This window comes from Micromesistius poutassou, assembly GCF_964030765.1.
Source record: "Micromesistius poutassou genome assembly, contig: SCAFFOLD_3072, whole genome shotgun sequence".
Lineage (NCBI taxonomy): Eukaryota > Metazoa > Chordata > Actinopteri > Gadiformes > Gadidae > Micromesistius > Micromesistius poutassou.
In genome coordinates, this window is record NW_028179870.1 from 1 (window position 1) to 23,159 (window position 23,159).

Genomic DNA, 23,159 nt, shown 5'->3' on the forward strand with positions numbered 1-23,159 from the left:
AACTTTTTATATGTAGGGTACAGATGCGCGTGCCTAACTGGCTATGTAGTTGGAGAGTAGACTATTGATATAATAATAATAACGAATGAGCGAGAAATGACTGATTAGAACACACACACACACACACACACACACACACACACACACACACACACACACACACACACACACACACACACACACACACACACACACACACACACACACACACGATCGGATGGATCCGACCAAGATTTTCGTTGCCGTTGTGATGGGTTTCCTCTATCAGCGACTTATACAATAAAAACAAATTATATTAAACAAAACCCCAGCCTCTTTAATTTTAAAATAGTATGTCAATATTTTGAATGAATAGGCCTACATTTTTCTTATATATGTCAAATGTTCCTATATATAGCCTATTATTATAGCTTACATACTAATATTTTAAAACATGGGAATGCGAAATGCATCCTAGGATATTTAACGGTCCAAGTCCACACAAGTCACCTCCGATGCGTCCTCGGTGGAACGGCCAGTTTAAGAACGCATGGAGAACACACACGGGTTTTACGACTGTACTTGACTTGATGCGTACTTGGAATTGGAACAGTACTTGGGCTACGACTGATGACGTTTCACGAGAACGCAAAGTACACAAGTACAGACGAGAACGCAAATTGAGAAACGGCCTCTCTCTCTCCCTCATGGACTACAACAATGGACTACAATAGTGGACTACAATAGTGGACTACAATAGTGGACTACAATAGTGGACGTTGTCTGACCACTTTTTTAAATGTCAGCCACAGTTCGGCTTTCGGCCCCAACCTCATTGATCGACCCGGCAACGTTTTCCCACGCCAGTTTTTTGCTTTTGGTGCTGATTCCGGAGGAAAGAGAGCCAAACAAGATCTTATTTCTGGCCTCTACCTCAGAAATCAGCACCTCCACCTCGCATTCACTAAAGTTTCTTCCACAAAGTCTTACACAACAACACACAACTCACTGCCTCCCTGCTTCTAGCCAATCAGCTACTAGCCACCACCAATATACTACCCGGCCTTCTTTCATCCGCCGTCATGTCTCGTCTCCACCTTGGATTATCACTCCTGCTACTCCAGACTCTTAGGACTCTCTCCTCTACTCCACCAACTTCTGGCCCACTCAGCTACACCGCCGCTGACCTTCACCGCCTCAACAATAACCATCGTCTCTCTGCTGCTGCTGCCCCTGCAGCCAGCACAGCCGGAATCCTCCGCCGACGCCGCTACATCCATCCAGGTTCTGGCCCCTCTCGCAACCAACACCTCCCCCATGGCTCACCCATCCCCTCACTCTGGACTAACTCTCGCCCCCCCGTCACCCCCACCTGCCGTGCTGCCAACCTCACTAACCTCCGTTCCCCCGTTCTCTCAATCAAGCCACTCCTTCCAATTACAGTTACATCGCCAAACCCCGCCTCTCTGGCCGAGGGGGAGGCGTTGGCGTTCTTCATAAACAATCCCTGTCCATCACTGAACTGAACCTCAACCTCCCATCTATCTCATCCTTTGAACACCTTGCCTTCTCCCTCCCCAACTCTGTCATCACTGTTCTAATCTACCGTCCTCTGAAGCCACACCCATCTTTTCTCTCTGAACTGTCTGAACTCCTCACCATTGCGTCCTCTCTCTCTTCCCGCCTCCTACTTACCGGTGACTTCAACATCCACACGGACAAGCCGACCGCCCCACTGACATCTGACTTCCTCTCCCTTCTCGCCTGTTTCCACCTCACCCAACACATTGACTTCCCCACCCATACCAAAGGCCATATCCTCCACATAGTCTGCTCCGCCTCCCTACCCGTATCTAACCCCATCCTCTCCCCTTCCCACTCTCTGATCATCTCTGCATCCTCTTCTCCGCTCCTCTACCCTCACCCCATAATCCCAAAAAGCTCTCCATTTCCTACCGCAACATCAAACCAGTCAACCCACTCTCACTCTCCCAGCTCATGTCCTCTGCCTTCCCCCCTGACTCTGCCCCCTCTTCCCCTGACGACTATGCCATCATGCTCAACTCCATCCTTTCTGACTCCCTTGACTCCCTTTCCCCCTGGAAGACTTCCTCTGTCTCATTCACTAACTCCGCCCCCTGGTACACCCCGGAACTCCGCACCATGAAACAGACTGGCCGCCAACTCGAGCGGTTATGCAAGCGAACCCGCCTCACCGTTCACGCCGAAGCCTACAAACATCACATCTCCTCCTACCGTGACGCTCTCTACGCTGCTAAATCCGCCCACTTCTCCACCCTCATCAACAGCACCAACCGGAACCCCCGCATCCTGTTCTCCACCGTCAACAAACTGCTCCAGCCGCCGGACATTAATCCACCCTCCTCACCTGACCTCTGTAACTCTTTCCTCCTCACCTTTAACCATAAAATCTCCCAAATTAACAGCTCCCTGACTGCCGCCGTTAGTAACTCCTCCACCCCCACCATTCCTGTCCCCCCCCCCCCTCCCTGACCACCCACCCTTCCCTTCTTTCACTGCCTTCTCCCCTGTTGACTCCTCCCACATTTTGGACATCATCACTGCGTCCAAGACAACCACCTGCTCTCTCGACCCTCTCCCAACGACTCTAACCAAGGCTTGCCTCCCTGTCCTCATCCCCCACCTCACCACCCTCTTCAATCAGTCCCTATCCCTTGGTCATGTTCCCTCTGTCTACAAACTTGCCTCCATCACCCCCATCCTCAAAAAGCCCACCCTTGATCCAGCCAACCTCTCCAACTACCGCCCCATCTCCAACCTGCCGTTCCTCTCCGAAACTCTGGAACGCATTGTCGCCGCCCAACTCCACACCCACCTCCGGTCAAACAACCTCTATGAACCCCTCCAGTCAAACAACCTCTATGAACCCCTCCAGTCAAAAAACCTCTATGAACCCCTCCAGTCTGGCTCCCGCTTCACAGCACCGAAACTGCCCTTGTCAAAGTCATCAATGATCTCCTCACCTCTGCAGACTGCGGTGCCCTCAACATCCTGCTTTTCCTAGACCTCAGTGCAGCCTTTGATACTGTACACCATTCCATCCTCCTCAAAAGGCTGCGCCAACAGGGTGTTGAGGGCACCGCACTCGACTGGCTCACCTCCTACCTCACCTCCAGGCAACAGTTCGTCTCCCTCTCTGGCCACACGTCCACCCTCTCTCCTGTACCGCAGGGGGTCCCTCAGGGCTCAGTCCTCGGCCCCCTTCTTTTCATCTGCTACCTCTTCCCCCTTGGTCACATCATCCGCAAACTCAATCTCGACTTCCACTGTTACGCAGATGACACTCAGATGTACATCAGTACCAAAACCACCCAAAACCCTCCCCTCACCCACATCGAAACCTGCATCTCTACAATAAAAACATGGCTGACCCACAACTTTCTACAAAACAGAGCTCCTTCTCATAGGCACCAAATCCACTCTCAATATATACGCCTCGACCATCACTCCCTCCCCCCTGGCACGCAATCTTGGTGTTATCCTGGACCCCACCCTCTCCTTCGATCCCCATGTCAGATCTGATGACATCTGATGGAGAACAAGACATGATGAGCTACTGAACCCTTCTGCACACATCATCATCATCATCATCATCATCATCATCATCACTAGTACTGTTCTTCCTGTTTCACGTTCATCTTCTCTACAAAAATGAACATAGAAAGACTAAATCATATCAGATGATAGCTACTATAGTGGACTAGTGTGCTATAGCTTTAGAAATAGTAGTGCATATTGTTTATAAGCTGTTTTAAGTTAAACGTAAATGTAAATCCCATGTGTGTGTGAGTGGTTGTCCCAGTCAAAACAATGAAAAATGTATACACTGAATCTACTCCCGCAATATTTACACGACATACACATATTATACATCAAAACGTTCACCACAATGAGCTGATTAATCCTCTGTAATATCTAAGCTATAGTCTACATACTTTTCAAGATATTCGACTTTGAAAGGTTCCAATACACATCCATTGTGATCCACCTGTGTAAACAACAGACTGAACCAGCTGAGCTCACATACAGGCTGGAAACTAACTGTTGGTACCATAGACCTGGTTCATACATACAGTACATAGACATGTACACATACGTACACACACCTACACAAACATACTAGACACACATCAACACAGGCAAACATAGCAACACATACGGATACACAAGTCCACATGTGAATGAGCGGACGTCACCTCCTGCTGTGTGGATGGACTTTCCATCCCAATAGTGAGTGTGTGTTGTGATGAATCAAACAGACACTTACACTTCTTTAGAGCTGGTTTCAGCCTCCACACTCCACCGTGCTCCACACTGGGGGGGAAACAAAGTGAGAGCAGCATGTTGAAACATTCACCTTCATCATCTGCTGTCTCATCACGTTCTACACAACATGAGTTACAGCTTCCTTTTCAAACCGCTTCATCTAGCAGCGGCTTGAATCCCTGTAGGAGACTTTGTCCCTGAGTGGAGAGCTGTCCTCTCCATACCTGAGAGTGTCCAGTCTCCAGCGTGGATCCTCCAGTCCAGCAGAGAGCAGCGCAGCTCCAGAGTCTCCTGGGTGATTGTAGCTCAGGTCCAGCTCTCTCAGATGGGAGGGGTTGGAGCTCAGAGCTGAGGCCAGAGAAGCACAGCCTTCCTGTGTGACCAGGCAGCCAGACAAGCTGCACGCACGCACGCACGCACGCACGCACACACACACACACACACACACACACACACACACACACACACACACACACACACACACACACACACACACACACACACACACACACACACACACACACACACACACACACACACGTGTGTGTGACCTATTACTTTTCTGGAGGTAAATCTTTTCAACGTCCTCTGATGTGGAACTCAGAACTCAGAAACTCGGAATGTGCAACTGTTTGATCATTAAATCTGTAAAGTTTTAGAGTAGAGTAAAAAAACAACTAAAGGGTAAAGGGGTGCACATTCTTTACCATCTTTCACCTCAAACCTAAAATGCAAACACTAGATTTTAGTGGAACTTCAACGGGGAATAAAGACTAACTAGACAGAAAACCACATTCAACACACAAACAGTAATTGTTTTTTTTCATTTAGGCGATTCATTTTTCAGTGACCCAGGAGGTGCTGGAACATGTTCCGGCGTGTTCCGGCTCAAATGAACCACTGCCCCCTATGCATTCAAAACATTAACTTAAACCTTTTTAAAGTGAGTGAATCTGTTCACATGAATGGACACAGATGGATGGTAGGCAGTGGCGGTTCTACATTGAATTACACCCCGGGCGAGACCCCCTCCGAGCGCCCCCCCTCTCAATTGCAAGAAATTCGAGGTGTGCCTGACTTGAGCCACTCATTCCATTAGAGTGTTGCTCTGTACCGGGCCGTCCATATGGGCAGGAGGGGCGGCGAACTACTTGCAAAAGCATGCTCCCAAAAAGATAGTTTGTAAATCATTGCTCCAAGTCTATTTTTAATAACGTGATCGTCACATTAACCATCTATAGTCTCTGTAGGCTTTCAGACTATTGTTGGTCTGTTGACATCACGTTTTGGATGATGGTGGACGTGGTGGGCGGCGGTTCTAGCTGAGTTTAACGTCTCATGTTGGGGCAGCTCAGCGACCGCGTTCCTCCGTATGTTGATCACATAACCCTGCAGGCTGCAATAAGGATTTCAATCCCCTAACAGTGGACCCCCGTCCCCCCCTTGTCCGTTATGGAGACCCAGAGGTGAACTGTCCCCCCCCCTCCCCTTTCCCCTTCTCACTAGTGGTGGATTTCATGATTCGTTTGAATGAATCAGTTCGCGTCGGTCAGTTCGCCAAGAAGAGTCGTTCGTTCATTCGTTCGCATTTCCGGTAGCGGTGAATCATGATTCTCAGTCACTGAGTCGGTCAGACTTGGCTCCTCCCTCGTTCTCGTTCAAACGAATCACGATCGTGCAATGGTGCAAACGGTCATCAATCAACACAACATTAACTACGTTCCTTTTAGCTGAGGAGCGCTTCATGTTCAGAATCGGGATGTTGTTGCCCGGCTGACTCTCGTGACTTCTCAGTCCTCGAGTCTTCACCGCTAAACACAGTCAGTGAACGAACGGCGACTCGCGAGTCAGCGCGACTCAGCGACTAGTGGGTGGAGCTGGGAGTCGAGTCTCGGAGAACGAACGAGACGAACGACGACGAACGAGAGCGGCGAATCAGGTTGGTTGGTTCGTTTTAAAGAGCTGTTCGTTCAAACTGATTTGTTCGTGAACGAGCCACCACTACTTCTCATACAGCTTCTCTGACGGCACCTTCTCAGCGAGCAGGGCGCCTGCAGCCGGAGGGGGCGCCAATATGCCAACTCCCCCACAGTGATATGAGAGATAATAGAAAACGGGTGGCTTAAATCAAGTGATCTGATTGGTTCCCAACTGTTGTATAATGAGCGTATACACACAGCTATGACACCCGTTCAGTTTACAGAGATCCGTATCACTCCACGCCTAACTTGAACTGTTGTTTATTTATATATAAAAGCAATAGCATAGTTCACTGAAGCCTAAAAATATGTTGATTGCTGGAGAGGGTGGAAATGTTGTAAAGCAATAGGCACACAGTGAGTGAACTCGATAGTAGGCTAAATTGCCGGCGAACCAAGCTACCAAGCTCGCTTTTTCAAAATTGAGGGGGTCTATGACTTTCATTTCGCCATACTTACGCAGTGGCGACTGGTCATTAGGGGCAGGTGGGGCTCGGCCCCACCTACTCTCACAAGAAAAAAAAAAAAAAAAAAATTAAAATTAAAATATAATAAATATATTATATAAAAAAATAATATATATATATATATAAAATAAAAAAATCTCCCCAGAAAGTACTGTAAAATAATAAGTTCGGCGCTTTTAGTTCATTTTTAGTCGACCCTAGCTTGCTTCTTCCGGCTGAGTTCATCCGGTGGGGCAAGAGGGGCTCTAGCCCCACCAGCCCAATGTAATGTGTATTGGGCTTGAAAATTTGAAATGCGCATGCTCAGAGTGTTTCTCTGTTGAAGTGGACGGAGATTATTTTACTTCCTGGTGGGGCTAGCCCCACCGGCACCGCCATGGACATATATGGTTCGTTCCACTACAGCGTAATGTGTGTGGCGCGCGTGATGAGTCATGACTCGAGTGACCTAGTCCTCACCTCACGAATTTTATTAAAAGGTTTTATTATTGAGCTATTGACGTTTAATACGTAACAGTGCTTGGGTACATTTTTATTGGTTATTGAACTGTTAACCCGCGAACTTGGGTTCAATATGTGTACGAAAGACTCCCTTTGTTTACGTGACGTTGCTTAGCAACGCTGCGCATGTGCAGCCTTTATCCACTTCGTTCTGAGTTGGAGAGTAGCACGTTTAAGTTCAAATAGTAATTAAAGTAGTTTGTTACTATACAAGTTAAGCGCCTGTAACATCAGTGTTAAATGCGTATGTGCCGGTTGGTGTGCGTACTTTATGAAAGTGTTTATCGGTTCGCAGACGTAATAAGCGACGTTGCAGTGGTCTACATGTAATGCGCACGTTCTATTGTTTACAATTAGCATGCTAAGCGGAGTTAGCTTTATTCACGTCTTATGTTGCCTTACTGTGTAATATGGATGAGATTAATGTTGCTTAGCGTAATGCCCCATCCACCGCTTGCTTTGCATGTCCCGCAAACCAACCAGTGGAAGTCAGGGGAGGGCGAAATAGTTTCGGAAAGCACCACGCTACTGCGATGAGGTTGATTTGTTTATCGGCGTTACCATGGCGATCATGACGGTACTGAGCATAAAGTAAAAAGTAGATGAGACGATAGAGGGGTTAGAAAGGGGGTTAAAAGGATTTTTATTTCAGTTATCCTATTTTTGCACCGAAAATATTTGAAAACCATGAAAGTTTAAAAAGTAAAAAATAATGACCGCTACACAAGCAAAGTTTCACAGCGCCCCCTAGGTTCTATGAACGCCCCCGTTGAGAAACCCTGAGGTAGATCATCTGTTGGAGCACAGATTTGAGACCCTTAGTCTGGAGGAAAAATTAGAGGTAAAACGCCTTGGTCCCCACCATCCAAGGGATTTTGGCATTAGCCAAACCGCTGGCAAAAACATCTGTGCATTTAATGTGGAGTGAAAAAAAAAAAAAAAAAAAAATATATATATATATATATTAATATTAATTATTAAAAAAAAATAATAATAAAAAATATTAGCCTAGCCCCACCTGTTTTTTACATCTAGAAACGCCACTGTACTTACGTAACCGTTTTATAAAAGCAATGAATCACTTCAGTCAGTGAAATGTTCTCATTATACCACAGTTAAGGGGCGTTGTCCGTCCCGACGTGCAGCGGAGGGACGGACATTTTTCTTGTGTACTCGTGCACATGTGTCATCCCACCCTCTGTCCCTCCCCCCCTCTGTAACTGTTTGACCGTTGACTAAAACTGACCTGAGAGTTTCCAGTGTACAGTGTGGACTCCCCAGTCCAGCAGAGAGCAGCTTCACTCCTGAATCCTGCAGATCATTGGTACTCAGGTCCAGCTCTCTCAGATGGGAGGGGTTGGAGCTCAGAGCTGAGGCCAGAGAAGCACAGCCTTCCTGTGTGACCAGGCAGCCAGACAACCTACACACACACACACACACACACACACACACACACACACACACACACACACACACACACACACACACACACACACACACACACACACACACACACACACACACACACGGGAACTATTACTTTTCTGGAGGTAAATCTTTTCAACGTCCTCTGATGTGGAACTTAACTGTTTGATCATTAAAACTGTAAAGTTTTAGAGTAGAGTAAAAAACAACTGAAGGGTAAAGGGGTGCACATTCTTTACCATCTTTCACCTCAAACCTAAAATGCAAACACTAGATTTTAGTGGAACTTCAGCGGGGAATAAAGACTAACTAGTCAGAAAACCACACTCAACACACCAACAGTAATTGTTTTTTTTCATTTAGGCGATTCATTTTTCAGTGACCCAGAACATGTTCCGGCGTGTTCCGGCTCAAATGAAGCACTGCCCCCTATGCATTCAAAACATTAACTTAAACCTTTTTAAAGTGAGTGAATCTGTTCACATGAATGGACACAGATGGATGGTAGGCAGTGGCGGTTCTACATTGAATTACACCCCGGGCGAGACCCCCTCCGAGCGCCCCCCCCCCCCTCTCAATTGCAAGAAATTCGAGGTCTGCCTGACTTGAGCCACTCATTCCATTAGAGTGTTGCTCTGTACCGGGCCGTCCATATGGGCAGGAGGGGCGGTGAACTACTTGCAAAAGCATGCTCCCAAAAAGATAGTTTGTAAATCATTGCTCCAAGTCTATTTTTAATAACGTGATCGTCACATTAACTATCTATAGTCTCTGTAGGCTTTCAGACTATTGTTGGTGTGTTGACATCACGTTTTGGATGATGGTGGACGTGGTGGGCGGCGGTTCTAGCTGAGTTTAACGTCTCATGTTGGGGCAGCTCAGCGACCGCGTTCCTCCGTATGTTGATCACATAACCCTGCAGGCTGCAATAAGGATTTCAATCCCCTAACAGTGGACCCCCGTCCCACCCTTGTCCGTTACGGAGACCCAGAGGTGAACTGTCCCCCCTCCTCCCCTTTCCCCTTCTCACTAGTGGTGGATTTCATGATTCGTTTGAATGAATCAGTTCGCGTCGGTCAGTTCGCCAAGAAGAGTCGTTCGTTCGTTCATTCGTTCGTTCGCATTTCCGGTAGCGGTGAATCATGATTCTCAGTCACTGAGTCGGTCAGACTCAGCTCCTCCCTCGTTCTCATTCTCAAACTTATCACGATCGTGCAATGGTGCAAACGGTCATCAATCAACACAACATTAACTAAGTTCCTTTTAGCAGAGGAGCGCTTCATGGTTAGAATTGGGATGTTGTTGCCCGGCTGACTCTCGTGACTTCTCAGTCCTCGAGTCTTCACCGCTAAACACAGTCAGTGAACGAACGGCGACTCGCGAGTCAGCGCGACTCAGCGACTAGTGGGTGGAGCTGGGAGTCGAGCCTCGGAGAACGAACGAGACGAACGACGACGAACGAAAGCGGTGAATCAGGTTGGTTTGTTTGTTTTAAAGAGTCGTTCGTTCAAACTGATTAGTTCGTGAACGAGCCACCACTACTTCTCACACAGCTTCTCTGACGGCACCTTCTCAGCGAGCAGGGCGCCTGCAGCCGGAGGGGGCGCCAATATGCCAACTCCCCCCACAGTGATATGAGAGATAATAGAAAACGGGTGGCTTAAATCAAGTGATCTGATTGGTTCCCAACTGTTGTATAATGAGCGTATACACACAGCTATGACACCCGTTCAGTTTATAGAGTTTAGTATCACTCCGCGCCTAACTTGAACTGTTGTTTATGTATATATAAAAGCAATAGCATAGTTCACTGAATCCTAAAAATATGTTGATTGATGGAGAGGGTGGAAATGTTGTAAAGCAATAGGCACACGGTGAGTGAACTCGATAGTAGGCTAAATTGCCGGCGAACCGAGCTATGAAGCTCGCCTTTTCAAAATTGAGGGGGTCTATGACTTTCATTTCGCCATACTTACGTAACCGTTTTATAAAAGCAATAGATCACTTCAGTCAGTGAAATGTTCTCATTATACCACAGTTAAGGGGCGTTGTCCGTCCCGACGTGCAGCGGAGGGACGGACAACGCCCCTTAACTGTGGTATAATGAGAACATTTCACAGCCTGTCGTGATCTATTGCTTAAATAGAAAACCGCTTCGCAGCATGGATGATTTTTTTTTTCTTGTGTACTCGTGCACATGTGTCATCCCGCCCTCTGTCCCTCCCCCCCCTCTGTAACTGTTTGACCGTTGAGTAAAACTGACCTGAGAGTTTCCAGTGTACAGTGTGGACTCCCCAGTCCAGCAGAGAGCAGCTTCACTCCTGAATCCTGCAGATCATTGGTACTCAGGTCCAGCTCTCTCAGACTAGAGGAGTTGGAGCTGAGAACTGAGGCCAGAGCTTCACAGCATGTCTCTGACAGATGACAGCCATCCAGCCTTCACACACACAATAAACACAACATGTTAGGAACTGGGATTAAATTATTTTACATATTTTACTATTAACATAAAAGGACGTGTTGAAAACTTTAATTAGAGTTGTTTTATTAATAGAAATACATTCAATCCATAAATGTTACGCGCTGAAAGCAGGCAGTCATGCAGCTATGCGGCTGGCGTTTACACTTGCGTGCATGGCGGGGTTTAAAACATAACTTCCAACCTAATATTAAGTAATATAACGCAGGTGCGCAAGGCAGCCACAGGAGACGCCAACATTGTTTTCAACTGCTCGGTACCGCGCCGTATTAATTAACCAAGTTTTGAAAAGAAAAAGTATTTGAAGCGAATAAGCAACGCTGTTTTTGATTTGTTTATTTGGTTTTGAACGAATAATTTTGGATGCATGCATCGGCTTTGAGTTGGTTTGTTTACTTTGAAATTGTATACGCTCGCAACACACACGCGCACACGCACGCACACATTCACCGCCGCACCTACTACAACCTGCCGATCTTCAATCAAAACAACATCATGTAAGTGATGCCGAACGCAGTCGTACCATGCGTGTTTAGAAGCGCGACATTGAAACGGGTCCCGTCTGAAACAGTCGCGCGGCGCAGCGTTCCAAACGCAAAGTACTTCCAGACGCGACTCTTGTTATTCTTTTTATCGACGAGTCGAGGCGGAGCCGTCGCACTCACTGCAGCTGCCGTCTTCCACGTTCCCGTGTAGGTGTATATGCTGCCCCCGTGACGTCCAGAGGAATTGCGTGCTCGGTACCTACGGTACCTACGGTACTAAGAAAAACGAGTACCGTCACGTTTTTTGAATTTTGGTATCAACTTGGTACCGAAGTATCGGTTCTCGTGACATCCCTACTCTGGATATCGGACAATATCCCGAGATTGAGATCTCAAACTCAGGATATTGGGGAGCGCGTAACGGTCGTCGCGTCACGCTAATAAAGACGAATTAACCGCTCATAAAACAAATAAATCCCGGCAAAAAGTGTAATCTTGTTTATTTTTGGAGTGTTCACGTGTAGTTTATATAAAACAATGATTCACCTCAGGCTCTGTGAATAGTGAATCCGTGAACACTATTCACTATTCACAACTGTTAATTATTATCATTTATTTTTTATGATTGTTATGATTGGGGAGTTTGTTAAATAAACAAATCGTTACTGCTTTTATATCATAGTATTAATTATTTTGTGTTATAATATAATACATTATCACTGAACGTACAGAGATGTTTTCTACGTTGTTATAACTTTTATTTTCTAGTTTTATTATTATTATTATTGTTATTTTCTAACATCAGGCCTTCTGTTAGAAATCTGGGTGTGATTTTTGACAGTGCCTTTAAGTTCCAGCAGCAGGTCAGCGCTGTGGTTAGAAAAAGCTTTTTCCACCTGAGAACCCTAGCCAAGGTAAAAGCCTACCTGCCCCAGAGAGACCTAGAGAGAGTCATCCACGCCTTCATAACATCACAACTGGACTACTGCAATGCTCTATACATATACGGCGTTGATCAGTCACAACTCCGCCGCCTGCAGTTAGTTCAAAACTCAGCCGCCCTCCTCACTCCTCACCTGTACAAAAAAGCGCGATCATATCACCCCGGTCCTCGCATCGCTCCACTGGCGCCCCATCCGCTACCGCATTGACTTCAAACTTCTCTTGACAGTCTACAAATCCCTCCATGGTCTGGCCCTACCTCTCTGATATTCTCCACCACCACATCCCTTCTAGAGCACTGCGGTCAGCGGACCAACTTTTGTTGGAGGTGCCCAGGACCAGGCTAAAAACCAGGGGGGACAGAGCCTTTGCGGTGGCAGCTCCCAGACTCTGGAACTGCCTCCCCCTACACATCCGGGCAGCCCAGTCGCTAAATGATTTTAAATCTCATTTAAAGACCCACCTTTTTTCACTGGCCTTCGATTAGCGTTTCCTTTTTCAAGTGCCAGCAAATAGTGTCCCCTAGTTACCTTTTAAATTTCTCTTCTATTTTATCCTGTTTTAGCTCCTAGAGTCTTTGTCTTTTAATTTTTCATTGTGTATCTGCACTTCCTGTGAAGCACTTTGGTTGCGGCTCAGCCGCATGTAAAATTGTGCTATACAAATAAAACTTGACTTGACTTGACTTTATGTATATTATCTTGTGTGTATTGTTATACATGTTATTAGTGAATGTACAGATACGATTTGTATTTTATTATACCTTTTATATTCTAGCATATATTATAATATATACATTATATTAAATTTTATGTATATAGTGTTGTGTGTATTGTAATACATGTTATTAGTGAACTCACAGAGATGTTTTGGAGGCTTTGACCACTGGCAGCAGCCTCAGAAGACCCTCCTCTGAAGCAGAGTATTTCTTCAGGTCAAACACGTCCAGCTCCTCTTCTGATGACAGTAAGATGAAGACCAGAGCTGACCACTGAGCAGGAGAGAGAGATTCTGTGGAGAGACTTCCTGATGTCAGGTAATATTGGATCTGCTCCACTAGAGAACGGTCGTTCAGCTCATTCAGACAGTGGAACAGATTGATGCTTCTCTCTGGAGAGAGATCTCCATCTATCTTCTTCTTGATGTAAGACACGGTTTGCTCATTGGTATTTGAGCCACTTCCTGTCTGTCCCAGCAGACTTTTTTTAATCTGAGTGATCAGTGATCTACTTCCTGTCTGTCTCAGCAGACCTCGTAGGAGAATCTGATTGGTCTCCAGAGAGAGGCCCAGGATGAAGCGGAGGAACAAGTCCAGGTGTCCATTCTCACTCTGTAAGGCCTTGTCCACAGCACTCTGGTAGAGGAGGAGGAGTTTATCTTCCCCAGAGTTTGGTTGTTCTTCTGAGAGCAGATTGACCCCAGTGTTGATGAAGTGCTTAAAGACATAAAGGGCAGCCAGAAACTCCTGGAGGCTCAGATGGACAAAGCAGAACACCTTGTCCTGGTACAGCCCACACTCCTCTTTAAAGATCTGGGTGAACACTCCTGAGTACACTGAGGCTGCTCTGATTTCGATGCCACACGCTGCCAGGTCTGCCTCGTAGAAGATCAGGTTGCCTTTCTCCAGCTGGCTAAAAGCAAGTTTACCCAGAGAAACAATGATCTTCCTGCTCTGTGAACTCCAGTGTGGATCTGTTTCAGCTCTGCCATGATACTTCCTGTCCCCCTGTATGGACTGAACCCTCAGGAAGTGGCTGTACATCTCAGTCACGGTCTTGGGCGTCTCTTCTCTTTTCTGGGATGTTTTGAAGCAGTCCTCCAGAACTGTAGCAGTGATCCAACAGAAGACTGGGATGTGACACATTATGTGGAGGCTTTGTGATTTCTTGACGTGGGAGATGATTGTGTTGGCCAATGTCTCCTCTCTGAATCTCTTCCTGAAGTACTCCTCCTTCTGTGGGTCGGTGAACCCTCTCACCTCTGTCACCATGTCAACACACTCAGCAGGGATCTGATTGGCCGCCGCAGGGCGTGTGGTTATCCAGATGCGAGCGGAGGGAAGCAGGTCGCCCCTGATGAGGTTTGTCAGCAGCACGTCCACCGAGGTGGACTTTGTGACATCAGTCCAGATCGGGTTGTTCTGGAAGTTCAGAGGAAGTCGACACTCATCCAGACCATCCAAGATGAAGACCACTTGGAACCGATCAAATCTGCAGATTCCTGCTTCTTTGGTCTCAATAAAGAAGTAATTAAGAAGTTCCACCAAGCTAAACTCTTTCCCTTTCAGTAAATTCAGCTCTCTGAAAGTGAGGAGAAATGTGAAGTGTATGTCATTGTTGGATTTGCCTTCAGCCCAGTCCAGAGTGAACTTGTGTGTTAAGATGGTTTTACCAATGCCGGCCACTCCAGTTGTCATAATTGTCCTGATTGGTTTATCTTGTCCAGGTAAGGGTTTAAAGATGTCCTCACATCTGATTGGTGTTTCCTCTAAGGCTGGTTTCCTGGAAGCTGTTTCAATCAGTCTGACCTCATGTTCCTGGTTGACCTCTCCACTGCCTCTCTCTGTGATGAAGATCTCTGTGTAGAAGTCCTTCAGAGGTGTTGAATGTCCTGCTTTAGCGATTCCCTCAAACACATTGTTGAATTTCCTCTTCAAATGAGACTTGAGTTCACGTTGGCACTCAACAGCAGCAGATCCTAAATGAGAAAAACAACAGAAGAAATCAGTTAGCGGATGGTGGCATCAGTGGAAACAGGTCAATATTTCCTGTTAAATTATCCAAATTATACAGTCATTTAATGAAAAAAGGTCAAACAAATCGCAACAGAAGAAAACTCAACTGATTTTGTATCTTCAATATGTCCTGAGTAAGGAAAAAAAAGAATGACAGCCACTACGAGCCAGTCCCACAATGAGCTTTCCACATGCCGTTTCTGTGTCTGTAGCTTTAAATTCTAATGAGGAGGAGAGAGGCGGGCAAGGTGGAGGGTGGGGGTGTGGCCAGGGTTGCCAGCTTGGGCAGTTTACCGCCAAAGCTGGTTTAGGATCAGATCGGCGGTTTTTCATAGCCAAAACACAACACTGACACGTCAGATCAAATAAGACAAACAACTGTGCTATCCTTCTTCCTGTGACACAATCAGTAGCATCTGTTACGTTCAGAGCTGGTTCAGAGCAGCAGGCAGCACACACACACACACACACACACACACACACACACACACACACACACACACACACACACACACACACACACACACACACACACACACACTGCTCTGGCTGATGTGCCCCCACTACCTTCAGCTCACTTCACGTACGCACGCAGGCCCGCCCCCAAACATATTTTTATTTGAAATAAACAAAATGTTAAAGTGGGTTAATCTTGCAGGCCTATAGCCGAAAGGTCCACTCAGGGTTTTTTCCACTAGTCTTTATGATGAGCGACTTTCATTGTTAATAAACAAAAGCATTGTTAACAGATGAAGGCATTATTTTCTATAACTAGATGAATAAAGTCACTGATAAGCTTAATTGGTTATTTAAGGTTGTAGGCTATTTGAATAGACATGCCTACATTGTGTTGTTAATAGGCTAATAATATGCAAATGCTGGATTAACTCCTAAAGATTACTAAAGTTAACTTTAGTAAGACTATGCTACTACAAGCGCATATTCTGCCATGACAAACACCCATTCACAAAAACTGACGGATGTGGCGAGGGCGCATCGTCTTAAAGCTCAGAGGGCAGTGTTGGCAGTCTGACCTCTGCCGCGCGATTCTGAAAAGTATTGGCTCATGCGGCCAATTGCAATTAGCCTAGGGTGACCAGACGTCCCCGTGTGCCGGGACAGTCCTGATTTTGAGTTGCGTGTCCCTGGGCCCAACAAAAGCCTGTCGGGATGCTAAAATGTCCCGGTTCACACCGGCACCAACCACCAGCGATTACATAGCTAACGTGGTCTTACTATAGCCCGATCATTAACTAAAAACCACATAGAAAGAATAAAGCATTCAGCATATGATTTCAACAATGTGTGAGGGCATACGCTCCAGGGATGGTCGCACAGTGGAATGCTGATGGAAAACCAGCGGACGAGTGCTGGGAAGAGATGTTCACGCATTTCAGAAGCAGGGAGATTCTATGCGCACAAAGACATTGCCTACTATGCTTTGTTAAAAAAAAAAAAAAAAAAAGTTCTGTTGGTGTATTTTCCAAAACTCTCTTCAGCTTCAGGCTAATTCATAAAAATAAACATAGTCCCACACGAAACTCATTCAATGACTTTTCATAACATCTCTTAAATGTGTAAATAGGCCTACCAAAAACATATATGATTTTTCCCCATTAGGCTAATATGAGCCTAATATCTGCGTCTATGACTTCTGGGAGTCAAAGCCAAAGTTCCTTTCCCCCAATTCCTTCTCAACCATGGCCGAGATAACCCCCACTACGAGTCTCGTTGTGGAAGTACCAGAGACGTCAGAGAACTCGACGCATTTTAGTCTTTTCACCAAATGGGAGCTTTACGCAAGCTTGCGTTATTATGTTGCGTGTTATGCTCCATAACACCAACAGCAGAACGGTTATCCAAATAACAAAGAAGTGTACAACCCTTGCGTTACAGTGTGTGTATTCACACACATGTGGCGCTTGCACGGTCCTAGCTCATTGTCTCATGGGCGGACCAAATTCCCTGGGCGAACAAAGCAGAGAAAGGGGCGGTAACCTGGCCCCTTATGACGACATACGGGGAAAATTCCAAATCAGCCTGTCTGAGCTTTCATTTTCTCAAAGGCGGAGCAGGATACCCAGGGCTTGCTTTACACCTATCGTCATTTCTAGCCACTGGGGGACCATAGGCAGGCTACGGGAACTCATATTAATGTTAGAAAACCTCATAAAGTGACATTTTCATGCCATGGGACCTTTAAGGTCAACCTGGTGTTGGACAGGGAGCCAGTGTAGTTGGATGAGAACGGGGGTGATGTGGTCGGATGATTTGGTGCTGGTGATGATGATGTTTAACATTCTTTAACCTGATACCCCAACAATAAACCTTCACATCTGGATAAAACCATTTTAACATTAAAGTTTGAAATATATATATATATATATATATATATATATCTATAGATATCTCAAGATATGTCATTTAATCTGAGCAGAACAAATAAGAGTCTCATACTGTTAATCAGAATTAGCATTTCTTCTCTGTTTTGGAGATAAGAGTCTCTTCTGCCCTTTGAAATAATTGTCTCTGTCTTCTAAAGAAGAGTTTCTTACCGCCCCACAGTGTGTCAGCCAGTTCCTCCTGGTTCATCTCCATCAGGCAGAGCTTTGTGATGTCTACCACTCCCTCTATGGCGCGCCTCCTCTGCTCCTTGTTCTTATCATCCACCTCCTCCTCCTCCCTCTGACTCTCTGAGCATTGTGGGTAATCTGGGAAGTGAACCCTCCATAGCTTCTTCAGCTCCTTGTCTAGAAAAGCGTGTGCGTTCTCCTCAGCCCTCTGGAACAGAACAAACATCACAGAGAACTTTACTCTGAACTCACTGAGGACATCAGAAGCATCTGTTCTGGATTCACGCCCCGCTGGTCTGAAGAGGGAAGCCTGGAGACTATTAGCTCCACAAGAGATGCTTTCTTAATGTTCATGTAGAGCTAAAGTCAAATGTCTTGTTGGACATTCACACACCTTGATCAGCTCTGTTTGATGCTGCTGTACAGACTGAGCACTGGTAACCTTTGACCTCTCCTGGTGTGGTCTGTGGGACACACACACACACACACACTATTGTATTTCCCATGACTTGTAAACATTGATATAGAATCGATATAGTCTGACAACAACCAACTGGTCTGTTTTCATCATCTGTTTGAAACTCCTACCTCTCCTCTGTGGAGGGGCATCCATCTTTAAAGTTAATCAGTCTACCAATAGAGCGGTCACTCTTCATGGAGACACAGCTGGGTCCAGGGGAGTCTGCTCTCTGCTGCTGGGCTCTTCTGGAAAAACAAGAACCAGGATTTATGGACGTTTGATAGAAGCTGTACCTCTATAATCTCTAGGGCTGTCAGGTTCTGGTCGGTTAATCGATATGCACTTGTTGGACCAAATTCTCATTGGTCGGACAATGGCTGGTGTTCCTTTTATAAGGAACTAAGAGCTTCTTAATCCATTATTTTAGGGCGGGAGGGACAAATGCAAACCGATGCTTTTTATATTTGAGTGATACCACCTGGTATCACCCTCTCAACGTTGAACTGGACCTTTACTCCGCTACAAACTAATTGATTCCAAAGAAGTCATCCGTCCGGTAGCATGGGGTTAGAAAGGACAACAAAAAAGCATGACATAAGTGTAAAGGAAGTGAAAAGCATTTCAGCTAAAATCGTAAGGCATGAGTACGTGAGTACGTATTGAATGTTGGGTGCTGTTCTACCTGTGGTCAAGTTACAAATTGCATTGTCATTTTTAGACATAAACATGCATTTATACAGCATACAACACAAACAAAAACCATTAAAAAAAAGAGGAAATAAAAATCATTACTTGATATAAGTTGGTTATATTCTGTTCTGATCAACCCATAGTCATAGTACCCTTATGTACTTTATGAGATCCACAGGAAAAGGTACATAGCCTCTTTTAAAAAGAGGTGGAATAAAAAGCGAAACAAAACAATCATGTAACACTTTGTGTAAACAAATACAATTTCAATTTGATTTTAAAGGCCATCTTACTTGTTTCATTAACCAAAAAACGTGGTAAAGAATTCCATGCTACCATTTCTCTGTAGTGCAGTGTTCTCTGCCCAGCCCCTGTTCTATAAGCAGGCAACACAAATCTCCTCTCTGATGACTGCCGTGTAGAGTATTTGTGTCTATCACAAGAAAACATTAAACTATTAAATAAATTAACAGGACTCTTTGTTGTTATTATATTTCTCACAATACTAACAAGAGAGTAGTGTAACCTACTCCCTTCGTGTTTAACGCTCGATATGCTTTGAGTGTGAACACGAATCGCAGCTCCATCCAGTGGGCCCCATTATATTACAACAGATGAAAGCTCAAATCAATTCTTGGTTGTGTCGTCTATAAACGACGCTGCCCGACGCTCCGTGGCTCGTCCGCTGACTGCTTCATATTGAAGCTCTGCCCTGACCGAGTCGACTCGGACCCAGAGTGGATCTGAAACCCACGACCTTCTCCAAACAGCCCTGACGAGATATTGAGGCTAGCAGGTAGAGTAGAACGCACTGTGGCGGATTCAGTTGATCTAAAAATAACGTGCACACTGTTTTATTATCATTTTTTCCCCATCGACCAATCGATTGGTCGGAGAGTTGTTGAAATTAAACCGACCAAGATTTGATTTGGTTGATTACAGCCCTAATAATCATCCCAAATAAATACTTACCTTTTCTCAATAGACTGAGTTCCATCTTTAAACGTGACAGGTGGATGCATAGATTGGTCACTCTTCATGGAGACACAGCTGGGTCCAGGGGAGTCTGCTCTCACCTCCCGCCTCCACCCCCCCGACCCTCCACCGCTGAAGAAGCCCCCCTCCATGTCTGACCGCTCACTCTCTAAGTCCTCACCTCTTCTCAATAGACTGAGTTCCATCTTTAAACCTGTAAGGTATATCCATAGACCAGTCACTCTTCATGGAGACACAGCTGGGTCCAGGGGAGTCTGCTCTCTGCTGCTGGACTCTTCTGGAAAAACAAGAACCAGGATCTATGGACGTTTGATAGAAGCTGTACCTTTATTGTTCTATGCAATGGATAGTTGCATTGTTATTCCCATGCCTTAGGGGGCGCTCTAACACACCTGTTTAGTGCTACTTGTAACGTTGTTCTGGTGCGAGTGAATCAGAGTTAGAACGGATATCAACGTCTCCACCTGCATTCTGTGTCACTCGGTTACTAACAAGTTATCCTTATATCATATAATGAACATAATATTTATGATCTCTGATGAATCCTCACCTCTTCTCAATAGACTGATTTCCATCTTTAAAGCTAATAGGTATAACCATAGAGCAGTCACTCTTCATGGAGACACAGCTGGGTCCAGGGGAGTCTGCTCTCTGCTGCCTCCTTCTGAAAAACAAGAACCATCTGGAAGTTAGGATTTGTGGATATTGTTTCATTTGATCATTTATTGCAGGGCCACTAAACTACTTTCTCATGACTTTTCATTTCAATAATCTTTCTCAGATTATTGAAATGGAAATATAAGGACAGGCTCAAAATGTTAAGTTATTATGTCATTTAAGCACTAGCATGTTAACATGTTAACATAAAAACACACTAAGTATCCTTCATACTGTGCATAGAGTGTTGATTCACAATGCGTTTAGCTGACATAGAAATAGAGCAGTAGTCAGTTTCTACATTTCTACACAGACCTGTGTTATTCTTCATGGATTATTGGTTTCAATAAATCTCTTCACCTCAAAAGATCAAGCTGATTCAATAAAAGCCGTTTGAAAGACGTTGAACCTTCTAACATTAAACCTGTAAAGTCTGCTACAAGTCGTCTGAATATTCATTTCATTCACACGATTCAAACAGCAGAATAAACGGCCTCAGCCATGAACCAATCCATCTCCAAGTGGTCCTGTGATTGGACGTTGGTATGTTCTGATTAACGATGGGCGGGCAGATCAAGATGATCCGCGGGCCGCCAGTTGAACAGCCCTGATGTATCGGCTGAATCCTCACCTTGTCTTAGAAGGTTGGTGATTTCCATCTTTAAACCGGTCAGGTGGATCCATAGAGCTTATATCATATAATGAACATAATATTTATGATCTCTGATGAATCCTCACCTCTTCTCAATAGACTGATTTCCATCTTTAAAGTTATGAGGTTGTTCCATAGAGCGGTCACTCTTCATGGAGACACAGCTGGGTCCAGGGGAGTCTGCTCTCTGCTGCTGCTCTGGTCTTCAACACACACACACACACACACACACACACACACACACACACACACACACACACATACACACACACACACACACACACACACACTGCAGTTTTGACACTGACAAGATCATTCTTCTGTTTTTAGGTGAGAGCATTTCACTTGTTTCCAGCTTTTAAGTCCGTAATTATCTATCTATATATTATAACTTGTTACTGAGATGTTATTACTGGCCCTGAGTAAACTAATGCTCTGAACTAGAATCACAGAATTATAAATCTGTTTGATCAACACTGACACACCAAACTGCTTTGTCAAAGTCTTATTTAGAAAACTCAATCAACAGTAACCGTACCTTTCAGTCAAGATGAGAAGCAGAGTATCTTTTCATAGAATTCAAAGGCAAACCCATGTGTCTAGTTTGCTTAGAAACAATATCAGTCATGAAAGATTTCAACTTAAGTCTCCACCACTACAACTGCACTGACTATGATGCTAGTTGTTCACTTAATGTTGGCTCACTGTTTCAGTTTTGTGCCATCATTGAATGATGATGTATGTGAGCCCTTTGCACTGAGAAAAATAAGAATCACTCATGTGGCTTTTAAAACAACACTTGTTGTGTTTGTCGTTTAACAAGAGTATAGACATGTTAGAAATGACATTTGAGCATGGAAAATATGAAATGAATGTATGTTGGTTGAATTAACATACACAGGCTATGAATCAGAACGATTTTTTAGGTAGTGGCCATCCCCAGAATGCACCAGAATACAGGAAATCACATCTACCAAATTCAACATCTTCTGGGGGAGGACCCCCAGACCCCCGCCCACGACTACGCCCCATCAACAACTTTCATCACCAGCCACCACTGATACAGACACATATCTACACATCATTTGTTCTTCTTTTTTATTCTTTCGTATCTTCTCTCATATCCGATTAGGTGAAGAGCGCGGTCATGTGCCCTCTGATGGTGATGATGAAAATTGTGGCCCTCTTAATCATGAAAGTTGTCCATCCCTGAGTGACGTCAAAGTCACGTTACGATACGACTGTTCAACATGAGGTCGCAGTGAGAGAAATCCCTCCTGTATCTGATTCAGGACCGCGTATGGAAGTGGCCCAAACCACAATTGAACAGACCTGATTCCGTGTGATTTGTGCTGTTCACACTGTTCTGAATGAAATCGGATCGGAGTCACCTTTGAGCAAAACAATCTGGCAACTCTTGCTTGCAGAGTGACGAGGCCAATCACAGCCTTTCACCACCATAACATGTCCCGCCTCCACCCCCCCGACCCTCCACCGCTGAAGAAGCCCCCCTCCATGTCTGACCGCTCACTCTCTAAGTCCTCACCTCTTCTCAATAGACTGATTTCCATCTTTAAAGGTAACAGGTAGACCCATAGAGCAGTCACTCTTCATGGAGACACAGCTGGGTCCAGGGGAGTCTGCTCTCTGCTGCTGGACTCTTCTGGAAAAACAAGAACCAGGATCTATGGACGTTTGATAGAAGCTGTACCTTTATTGTTCTATGCAATGGATAGTTGCATTGTTATTCCCATGCCTTAGGGGGCGCTCTAACACACATGTTTAGTGCTACTTGTAACGTTGTTCTGGTGCGAGTGAATCAGAGTCAAAAC

The 23,159-nt window shown here is 45.3% G+C and overlaps 2 protein-coding genes across 2 annotated transcripts; both read right to left on the reverse strand.

The window, feature by feature from the left end:
* Positions 1–4,180: 4,180 nt before the first annotated feature.
* On the reverse strand, positions 4,181–13,419 carry LOC311371320 (uncharacterized protein; the record flags this gene model as incomplete). Its single annotated transcript, XM_084489469.1, has 5 exons — positions 12,550–13,419; positions 10,923–11,096; positions 8,481–8,654; positions 4,512–4,685; positions 4,181–4,335 (listed from the first exon to the last, which is right to left on the reverse strand). Coding segments are annotated over exons 1-5 (718 nt in total), but the record flags the coding sequence as incomplete, so codon positions are not given.
* Positions 13,420–13,421: 2 nt separating this feature from the next.
* On the reverse strand, positions 13,422–21,521 carry LOC311371323 (NLR family CARD domain-containing protein 3-like; the record flags this gene model as incomplete). Its single annotated transcript, XM_084489473.1, has 7 exons — positions 21,414–21,521; positions 20,569–20,682; positions 20,179–20,295; positions 18,461–18,577; positions 18,267–18,336; positions 17,855–18,080; positions 13,422–15,262 (listed from the first exon to the last, which is right to left on the reverse strand). The coding sequence occupies exons 1-7, from the start codon at positions 21,479–21,481 to the stop codon at positions 13,422–13,424; spliced, it is 2,553 nt and encodes an 850-aa protein (XP_084345599.1). The 5' UTR covers positions 21,482–21,521.
* Positions 21,522–23,159: the final 1,638 nt, after the last annotated feature.